This window comes from Lepisosteus platostomus, chromosome 13 (genome assembly GCF_059453375.1).
Source record: "Lepisosteus platostomus isolate fLepPlt1 chromosome 13, fLepPlt1.hap1, whole genome shotgun sequence".
In the NCBI taxonomy this organism is placed as follows: Eukaryota; Metazoa; Chordata; class Actinopteri; order Semionotiformes; family Lepisosteidae; genus Lepisosteus; species Lepisosteus platostomus.
The window spans coordinates 29473829-29485279 of NC_142623.1; the positions used below are offsets into that span (position 1 = coordinate 29473829).

The 11451-nt window shown below is 32.7% G+C and overlaps 1 protein-coding gene across 4 annotated transcripts in view; it reads left to right on the top strand.

Annotated features, from left to right (window-relative positions):
• LOC148650339 (gamma-aminobutyric acid receptor subunit beta-2) overlaps positions 1–10865 on the top strand; it is a 90440-nt gene extending 79575 nt beyond the window's left edge. For 3 of the 4 annotated variants that reach the window (XM_088604043.1, XM_088604045.1, XM_088604042.1), the window contains 3 exons: positions 1562–1806; positions 3934–4074; positions 5315–10865. In XM_088604043.1, the coding sequence (XP_088460169.1) occupies positions 1562–1806; positions 3934–4074; positions 5315–5662 (734 nt within the window). In that variant the 3' untranslated portion in view covers positions 5663–10865. The remainder of the gene's footprint in view (positions 1–1561; positions 1807–3933; positions 4075–5314) is intronic. The other variant, XM_088604044.1, reaches the window with a different exon arrangement.
• The last annotated feature ends 586 nt before the right edge of the window (positions 10866–11451 follow it).

Sequence of the window (11451 nt, forward strand, 5' to 3'; positions counted from 1 at the left end):
GATTTATTTGGGGTGACTTGATTTAAATTACACTTAAGCTATATTTCAACAATATTTGACATATATTTCTTGTGTATTGCTTTTGTTTGCTATTGGGTGCTATTACTGTTGATGTTTTTTTAGTGATTGTGCATTGTTACCAATCACAGTTTGCTATATCACCTCTGAATTTGAACAATTTTGATAGCATTTGAGATACATCCTAATGTAGGAGGCAAATGGTTTCTACATACTGTAGGACTCTTTCATTCTGAAGAACACTCATGTTGATTGGAGTAAGGTTTTCACTCTAGGATGAAGAGATTACAGATTTCTTTAAAAGCAAATCACAGTATATGTATATAAACAACAATAACAAATACAGCACTGTAAAATAAAAGTAACAGCCCCCTGATCATTTTGTTGGCTTGTACTGCGGCTCACAGAGGTTTCTGTGCATTGAAGTCCCGTAAAATAAGTTGGCACCACACCCTTATAAGGATACAAGTCAGTGTGTTATCGGACAAGTACTATAATTGTTTTGATTTAGGAATTGTTGGATTGTCCTTGTTGGGGTTTATATTAAATGAATAAACAAGACAAGATCAGCAACCAGATTATAAAGAGTTATTGTAGAACTGTTGTGAGCTGAGATAATTATAATCAACCTGAATGTGAGCAAATATTGATTGTGCACAGCTGGCAAAATAAGTGTAAACAAGAACTCACTGTCCCTTGTAAGACAAATGGCTACATAATTTTCTACTTGTGCTTTCATATGTGTGAATATATATTTTTTCAATGTCTTTCTTGGAAGCTCTACTCTACTGTAGTATTTACAATATATGTAGTGTTTTAGTTTACAGATGGTTATATTTTGTACAGACACGATCAATTGGTCTGCTTAACCACTTTTAAAAGTCAGTGGGTCAGCTCTGTACCTCACCTCTGGATGGAACACAGAGGATTTGTATCTTCTGGATCAGCAACTTGGTCCAACAAAACCAAGTTTTTTTGTGCCTTTGCCTCTTCCTCTGCAGTCTCTATCACACTTGCATTCACCTTTTAAGTCTTTACTCACTCATGTTGCCAACAAGACCAAACCATTTCAGTAATTCTTACATAAATCTAAGCCAGGAATATGTACCAGGTCTCCACACTTAATATCCACACCATATAAAGAATCATAGCCACACAAGTGATGATACAACTAGTGTTTTATGAATCTGAACTTTGGCTCTGTTGACTGGTTCCATTTGAAGTGCAGCCTTTCTATCTTTCCTTTAATTTCCAATCACTGTAAATCATATTTCCTAGACATACTGTACAAAACCATTCACCGTCTTACCTTGCTGCCTATCAATGTACACATTGCAGTGGCTTTGACCATGTAACCACACATCATACCTTACAGTTCTTAAAAATTATCTCAAGTTTCCTTCTGCCTTTTGATTCCACAGTACAAATACAAGTTTCCAAGTACAAATGAACAATTCTGACAGAGGCTCGTCAGTGTTTTGTGGATAGTTATTCTGTTCTGTTTGTTTTTTTTCGCTAAGACATTCAAAATGGTGTTTTCCAGGAATCACAACGGTGCTCACCATGACAACAATTAACACCCACCTGCGGGAGACACTTCCCAAGATCCCGTATGTCAAAGCCATAGACATGTACCTGATGGGCTGCTTCGTGTTTGTGTTCTTGGCTCTGCTGGAGTATGCTCTGGTCAACTACATCTTCTTCGGAAGGGGGCCCCAGCGTCAGAAGAAGGCCGCAGAGAAAGCTGCCACTGTCAATAATGAAAAAATGAGAATGGAAGCCAACAAGGTAAGAACTTTTGTTCAGCACAATAGGGAATATTCCTTCAGTTTTATTGGAAATAAAATTTGGTTACCTAAATTTATCCATTTTTTATTAAGAAACAAGTTATTTTCAATAAAGACACACATTTTCATAAAAACCTTAAATTGTCATAAGCGTTTTGAAAAGTAAGTTACAGTATGTCAAGACTAAGTAAGTGGTCTCTACATTTATTTTCATAACAAATACATTAAATTAGAAGGCACTACTTTGTTATTGCATATTCAAGGTGATTTGTGGTGAAGTCTATACATTAAAAAAGGGGAAACATCTATTTAAACGTGTTTGCAATATTTAAATATTTTCCAATACATAGCGTATTCTTAAGCATTTACCAGCATGCAATTAAAAAATAAGCCTTTTCAACTACCTACCTATTTGTGTGCATCGAGTTTGTGTACAGTATGTCTGCAGTTTCCATGGATTTCTCCTTATAGTACTGATACTGTGGTATTTCTACACTGCTTTAACATGATTTTTAACGTGCTCACACTGCTGTAATTATCGTTCTTGTCCTGTTTTTTTTTTACCATATGTTCACTGTGAATTCACTGTTTTACTTTATTTTATTGTTATGGTGGAACATAGTTACCTTGTAGTTAACTTATGCCATGTGACATACAGATTGCAAATTAAAATGCCAGTAATATGTAAGTGTTACATATAGTATATGTAAATATACTATAAGACAACAACTGGCCTGGCTCTATGGAGAAACATATTTTTAACTGTGCTAGGTTTTAAAAATAGTTGGGTTAGTTTTCTAACCTAGTGTTCACTTATTGCCATAGTGTAGGCGATCAGTTACACTTACTTCAGATCCAGACTGCATCCAAATAAAAGGCTTATTTGTGCCATAAAATAAAAGAAATGGAAAAGTTAAAAGATGGACACCACTTCATAGTCAAATGAAATACTTTCACAGAAAATTTTCTTCTGGACCCATGTTACTCAATAAATACAGTAAATATAGTCATATATATATTTTTAAATTTAACATTCAAAATTGTCCATCTACTGTATAGCATTGTTATACATCGTAATTGCTGCAGTGCTCAAATATAACATAGTATCGATATTTTCTGTGAAGGGTGTTTTCAGCTATCAATTGGTATGCATCAAACTTTCCCAGTACTTTTATTTTGTGTATTAACCACAGACTGGTAAGACTATAAGACCTCTTGTAAAATATACAGTATGTTATATCCAACATTAGGCATCTCAGAGAAAAAAAAATTCCATTAAGCATTGAACTAGTGTGCAGTTATTGCAAACTCTTACTTGAGATATTGTTCAAGTTTGTGATATAACCTAGATTAGTTTCTGATTTAATATTTGACATAGGCACAGCACTGTTTCTAGACTGCTGAATGAATGTCTTTTTCATCAGCTTAGTTTATGTCTAACACCACAGCCATGAAGATGGTTTGTGATTTATTGGTTCTTTAGCCCATAATTGACATATTAACTATGTGGTTAATACGATGAGAAAAGTCTACAAGTGGAAATATGGATTAATAATTAGAATTGTAATTTTATATAAATTAAACTGGATGTATTTGCATTTCCATATTCTGGAGTTTTCACAGACTAAAAATGATTTACAGGATGGCTTCCTGTCTTTCCACTTTTTGTTTATTTTTTGCACATAATATTTTATAGTATTAATCGATACCAATACATAGAAACATAGAAGGCTCCAATTCAAACTAAATTCTCTTTCCAGTAATACTATAGATTCCTTCAATTTAATGCTAACAAAAATATTTATATTTAGCTTACAGAATATGAAAAATGTGTCAGAAGTGAACAATCACAAAACATATTTTACTCAGAAAACCTGAATGATGTGCCACTATCACAAAAAAGTAGGAAAACTTGCACTTACTCAGCAAGACACCATTTTTATAACACAATGTTGGAAAAAATTAGATGTTCTGTTTTGTGGCACAGAAACCTAATTATCTACACACACACACACACCCAGTTCTTATTGCAGAAGGCTCTTCTGAAAACAGCTAAATTCAATTTTCCATTTGCTTCACATCTCCCAGCAACTAACACAAGTCACTCGATAACTTTGTATGCTTGCAGTGGTTGGTGGGAAATGTAGTTCAGAGAGACGATGCTCTGTATGCCAGAATGAAACAGAGGGAAATTGACGCTCATGACTCGATGTGGGAACCGATCTTTGTGGAGGATGCAGCAATAGGACTAGGCGAGCAAAAGAATAAGGTACTGGATTACAGATAAAAGTAATAAACAGCAATTATGATAAACATTTATTAACCCCTGATTAGAAATGGAAGGTATTTTTTAGAGAACTATCATAACCATCATTGTCTTTTTCCTCCACTGATGTCATATGTCAAGCTTTAAAAAACATTGCAGATTGACAGCTGTGTCTGACCATGTTAAGTTTCTTTTTGTAGTATTTTGTCAGTTCTGTTTATTGTATAAACCTGTATAGCCTTTCATATTCATTAAAAAACAAATATTTTGTACTTTATCAAATAGCCACGAAGGTCTCTGCTGAGAAGGCATACGCTGTGTAAACTTTCAATAAGCAATGGTCAGCTGAAATTGTGTAGCAGGAATAACATAAAATAACAAAAAAAGAGAGTGATAAGTTAAAAGCATTTACATATTTCCAATTCTTTGAGCAGAGTTTCTCACAGAAGAAACAGGTTATGAAGACTTCTGTTATTAATATTGGTGTTTTGCTTAAGATATATTTCATAACAGAGAATTATGAGATAAACTAGGCATTTATCACAAGTTTATTAATTCATTATAAACTGAATATTTCATTCATAGTTCATGGTTTAGGTAAGGTAATTATCAGAGTACCCAAATTAGTGTTTATCTCCTGGAAATAAAGATACTAAGTAATTATTAGTTTTATGTCTGATGTTACTGTACAGGTTCCTAGATTTGTTCATCATGGAACCTCTAGGAGGATGCTATAAATGTATCAAGTTGGTGGAATTTTAATTATTAAAAATAGAAATAAGTTTTTCTATCTTAAGGGTGCAAGAAATATTTATACAGTACTGTATATACAGTAGGCAGTTTATATAACCAATATCCTTCTAAAATCAAAAGCACCATATGTAAAGAAAATACAATTTTAAAAGTCAAGTATACTGTATACTATCCAATACAGTGTCCTCACTGAATTTTGATTACAAATCATATTTTCTGAGTAATTAGAATATGAACTTGCAAACTTGTATCCTTTGATTTAGATTTTTCACCTCATCCATCTAAACTGAAATAATTTTTTAAATGGCATCATTTACACGAAAACATTATGCTGTTCCTGAGTAGTTATGTATTTTCTTGACTGCTATTTGAAAAACAAAACAGCGAGCTAAAATCTAAACACATTTTTAAACTTACTAGCCTTGTACAGTATTTCGTGTCAAGTTCCTGCTGCCATTTCAAATAATGGATACATCTGTCTTTCTCTTAGATGGACCCTCATGAAAATATTTTGTTGAGCACTCTTGAAATCAAGAATGAGATGGCCGCCTCTGAGCTCACCTTGGGTCTAGGTGACCCAAGAAGCACCATGCTTGCATATGACAGCTCCACCCTCCAGTATCGCAAAGCAGGATTGCCCAGGCACAGCTTTGGAAGAAACGCCCTGGAGAGGCATGTAGCCCAGAAGAAGAGCAGGCTACGAAGACGTGCATCCCAGCTGAAAATTACCATCCCTGATTTGACTGACGTAAACTCTATCGACCGATGGTCGAGGATGATTTTCCCAATTGTTTTTTCCTTCTTCAACATTGTTTATTGGCTGTACTACGTGAATTAATAAGACATGAACAAGGGAAACAGCACTCCATTTGTTGGCTAATTTTACAACGCAAGCAAGACTTTGAATTATTACATCCAAAACAAATCAGGACAAAACTTCATTTTACCTTGGAACACCTTAATTGCTGGCTAATCCTAAAAGTGTAAGACAACGAAGTGGTGCCTGCTCCAGAATTAAGATTGTGAAACTTTAAATTATATCGTGGTTCAAACATATATGTATTATGTTTTATTCTTTGATTTTGTTAACCTGCCTAGAATTTACTTTGAAACTAGCCAAACTACAGCATCTAGAAATCTAAGTAAATTGGCATTAGTGGCATGCCAATCAACAATAATGACAAAAATAGTCTACTAAAACATTTCTATTTCATTAAAGTAAAGACAAATTGCTAAACATTGCTGTTTCCAAAATAGAAGTGGCATTAAAATGATAATTGACAATGGGTTGTTTCCTTATTAAATGGTAGGTACATAAAGGTTTAATGAACTAAAGTTCATTATTTTTCTATGTCAGTATTTAGTATTTTTACAAACATTCATTCAGTGTCTTATTCATTTAGAGTTACATATCATTTCAAACACTTTAGATCGGATATATGGATATATAATCCTGACATTTGATTTGCCAAATCTACAAGAATGTCCACAGCATGAACATGAGTTAATAATCTTAACTCAGTGGAAATGTCAGTTTACAAACTGTGCTGTGACTTCTGCAGAAATCATTAGAGTTACCACTAGGTATTATGGAAAATTCTTTGTACAAAATGTGCATATAAGTTATTAATCTTTTTGCCAAACAATTACGTTTGAAGCTTCATCAGTGCATTACAACATGCTGCGTACTTTTCTTTTTTATTAAATAATGTATGTGGTTGTACAATGTCATGTGTGAAACATAAAGCAATTTAAAGCACTGTTCTAACAGTGTGAATTACCAGGAGTCTTTCTTGTATTTTAATTGTGTATGATGCCAAGCCAGCAGTTAAGGCATCTGTAGGAGACATTTCACTATAAATTATGAGAACATAGCAAGGCACAGTCTCATCTTTACCTTTCACAGTTACCTGTAAATATATATTGTATATGATTGTTAACAATTATGGTATGCATTTCAATTTAAGTGAGAATTCATGCAGCATTTTTCTGTGTTTACATAAGGAATGTTCTGTTTCTATTTAGTATTTCAGGGAAATGGAGGGGTCATGAATGGTTTATGTCGTTAAAATGATTCAGTCCAGACGCATGTCCTTTAAAACTGGGTGTAAAAATATTGCTTACCATGGATACAACTGAATCATGTTTTGTTAATCCAACTGTGAAATGTAACTATACTGTACTTTTGCTGTTGAAGGACTTTTTTCCCTTGTTTTTTCAGTCTAATTTCTTCAGTTAATATTTTGTACATTATAGGATGCATTTATTCAGTACATATTGAAGCCTGCAGTCTTTGTTTTTGTTATTAAATGCCTACTAGGACATAAACACTGGTATCTTAAAAAGTCTTCAACAGCAAACTGGTTAGGACCATCCATGAGACCTGGATATTTAAAAGCACAACACTACTAATTGTTATTACTACAAAATTGAGTTAATATAAATTTCATATCCAATTCTTTTTTGTTTCGTTTGGTTATGTTATGAAGATCATTATCATTTAAAGGGGAAAGGTATCAGAATATAAATGATTATTTTTGGTTCAAAAAGTAGTGAAACTGTTGCTCAAACCTTAGACCATATTTTGCACTTTTTTAATTCAAACTGATCACAGAAACACCCCAGCTATACACTTTCCCTTAAGAGTAATTATCAATTCTAATACAAACAGGTATGGGCTTATGTAAATTAGGAGGTTTCATATATATATATATAATCACTGAATTACTCATACAAAGCAATATTATATTTTAGATATTTCCATAGGGAAATGAAGTAAATAGTTCTAGGCAGTATTTTGAAGGATGCGTGTCATTAACCAAACGTTTGCACACACACAAAAAAACTAAAAGAAATAAATAAAAAGCCATAGTGGCTGTATTGTTTTAACAATATACCTTCCTGCCACAGCATGCTTGGAATGGTTATTGTTAATGATGGGAGCAGACTGTAATAAAATGAAATGTATCTTTCTTACTTTTGAAAAAAAAACAACAGGGAAATTAAATGCACAAAATGTAGTGAATTTTTGGCTTTGTAATTTCTGCTATTAAGTTATGTTTGATGATTCTTAGATGATTGGTAGCAGCTCAGACTAGAATGTCATTAAGGAAAAGAATTGTCATTTGTTTCCACTAATATTTCACACAGTAGTTACATTCAAGCAAAAGACACTAGTTTGTGCATCTGTTGCAAATAAAATTAGAGTGTTTAAGCTCATTGTCCCTGGATGCTGATTACATCAATAGAAATATCAGTAGCTTGTATGGCTCATTTAACACAATTCCTCTGATCAGATTTGCTCTTGCAAAGAGTGCTATTTGTTTCCAAGTTTTCCTAAATATTTAAAAATCTTTCTTTTTCATCTAAAATCCATTTTTCCACCCAGAACTGAATTTCCCAGCAAAAAATAACTTGTACTTATCCAATTAAAAATGGATAATTTTAGACTGTGAAGCTCAGGATCCAAAACTAAGCCTAAACTAAGTGGCCCAGTTTCTCACTGCCATGTGATATGTGTCAGAGCATGTATTAATGCTTAATACTACCAGAGCAAGTCAGTTCAGGTAATTGAAAAGTTTTGCAATTCATGTTACATTTCCTGGAAAAAAAATAAATATTTCAAATGTCACATATAGTGTCTATGCTAAATTATGTTTTAATAGAAAATAAAACAGTTTTAGATTTTTAGACAACATTGCAAAAAGAAATGTCGGTACTGGAAATTCTTACTGTGATTTTATCAGTACTTGAAAATGAGTAATAAAAGGAGGATAACCATGATAATGTTTAACATTTATGAACATCATAATACTCTTTTCTATACGATAAATAAAATAGATTTTTAAGCATGTAGGAACAATATTTATGCACTTACTAAATCAGACAAACTAAGGGATCAAATATAAATTTCTTAACATGGGTTTGAAAAGACATAGTGTATATCTCAAAATAATAAATATTTCTTGCCATTACCTTTCCATATGGATAATTCAGTGTGCTTTTTATTATTTAATAATGACAACTATTAGAGATGTTACCAAGTTATCTAAGCCTGTAGGTGCTTTAATATGATTTAATTTCTTAGCTTATTAGAAAAAAATAAATAAAAATCTTCATATTGGTGTTATAATTTTTTCAGGGGGGTGGGCATCATGGGTTTAGTTACTATGTTCCAAAATATGTTGCTAGATGTATATATGAGATAACCTGTGAGGAACCATTACATTGGAACAATATATTCTTGTAAATATTAGCAGATTTCTTAAAGACATTTTTAACTCCCTAATTTATACTTTACTGTAAGGCGAATGCAAAGCAATTTCATGGTTTAAGCTAATGTGTTGAACAATAATGTAAATATTTTTAAAAGTGTCACTTGCACACTTAGTAAAATTATTGCTTTATGCTTTCTTTCATTTTAGTACAATAAGAGTGACTTAGCAAGGATTTCGAACTACAACTAAATTCATATTTTATTTCTCATTTTAGCCCATTTACTTTTAGAATTTCACAGTTTGAACTTGTAGAATGAAATTATTTATGTATATTTTCATCATCACCAGGAAGGCTGTGTCAGACTGAGCGCTGATTTGTACAGAGCAGTTTGGCCTTTGACTATACTTTTTTAATATATATACAAAGGTTACATCTTACAAAAATATTGGACTTTATCAAACTGTATTGGCTTAAATTTTTCACATTGGATATTTTTGTTTATACCACACAATGAAATTTCTTGCTAATATTTTTGTATGTCTGTATTCTACTAGAGAAGAGTCAATGTCCTTGGTGACTGATGAGAAATGACTGATGTCATCACCTGAGAAATAAACCACAGTGACAAAGTCATTTGCACAGGTTTACAGCTAAAGCCTTATGCCCAGAGCAGCTCCTACAATATTATATAAACTTTGTGATTCATGTGGCATTTGCACGTGAATAGTCACAAAAAGCCATGTCCTAAGAGACAAATGATTTTATGTTTTCAATACGTGGAGTCCCACTAGGAAACATATCATCAGTAAATACTGTATATACATTTTAAAGTATGAATCCACATGTTTCTCGTTGCCACTGTCCAGAAAGGAATCTTTGTATGTGAATAAATGCATGCTGGATCATTAGACTTTATAATGGTATCTTAAGGGAATTGTTAGATCTGTTTTTTAATGCATTTATCATTCTGATCAATCTGTAACCCCCATTTTGGGTTACATCTGCATTTACAAATGAGAATTATGGACTAAAACTATAAATGTACATTTTGGCATTGGAGCTGATTTATCAAAAACAAAAGCTCCTGCTCCCTAATGTAAAAAGATTGTACTAGAAATTCTATTTTATGATCAATAACAAGAAGATGTGCATTAGCCCAGTGAGGTACAGGGTAATTAATCACAATTATCATTTCTAATCACCCACTTGTGTTTAATATTGTTCTGAATTCCAGACTCACCAAGTTAAAATAAGGCTCATCGGTTTCTGTATAGATGCAACTGAAGACATGTGGATTTTGTTTTTTAAATCTTAGGCTGACTTTGTCCATAACCAAAACTAGACTGTACACCCCAGTTTCTATCTGTGGTAATATATATAAACAGAAATTGTTATACTCTGTTAACTGTCTTTGCAAATTTATGAGTTATCAGCGTTATTTTCTGTATTTGGTACTTTTTCATGCTGTAGTTTTCATTAGCCTTATCAAGGGATACCTTGTAGCCTTTCTTGTATGCACATAATGCAACTTTTTTTTGATGATTAGACAAATGCAAAAATGTGAGATGGGCAGGATCACATTAATGTATTCCTTTCCTCCTTGCCATTACAGACAAGGGCAAGGATAAACGGAATAGGTAAATTGTTGACTGTAAATGAGTAGTGTCATAAGAAATATTTTCTGGAATTAAAATATAAAAAATATATAAATATATATAAATATATTGCAGCCAATTTCTGCATGTAAATATAAACTACTGTTGACTAGTGTGTAATTCTTGAAATTGAAATAATGCAATATAAATAAAAGAAATTTAAATGAATATGGTAGTAGTCTTAGACCTTTTTGATTGTAGTGCTCTACGGTAAAAGGTAACCCTAATATCAGTTCACCAGTCTTGCCTTTTAGATATATCATCTGAAAATGATGTTTATTCAGAAGAATATATGAAGAAATATTCAAAACAAGCAATTCTACTATGAATGCTCTCATATAGTCTTCAAACTATGGTGTACTATTTAAAAAGCTATATACAATGCCTCTTGCAATTGAAAAACACTGCATTTGATAAGGAAAACTGACAGAAACCAGATTGCTTCCTGCACATTGTAATGTTTTCACTCTACAACCCTGCCATTTCTTGGTATTGCTGTCTAAAAATCATTCTGAACTGCACAAATAATTTCAGTAGTTTGTTCAAATTCAAATAATGACAAAAGGATAAATGTGAAGGAACAGCATACTTAATATGTTGGTGTTTACTCACGTAGCTGAGGTAAAGACAGCACGGGTCAAAGATTCGCCCTTTCACAACTCCACTGACTCATGAGGATCAAACCAGTGAGGCAGCTGCAAGGGTGAAGTTGGGGTGGAGGGAGGGGTGCTGGAAAAGATGGGCATCAGTATTT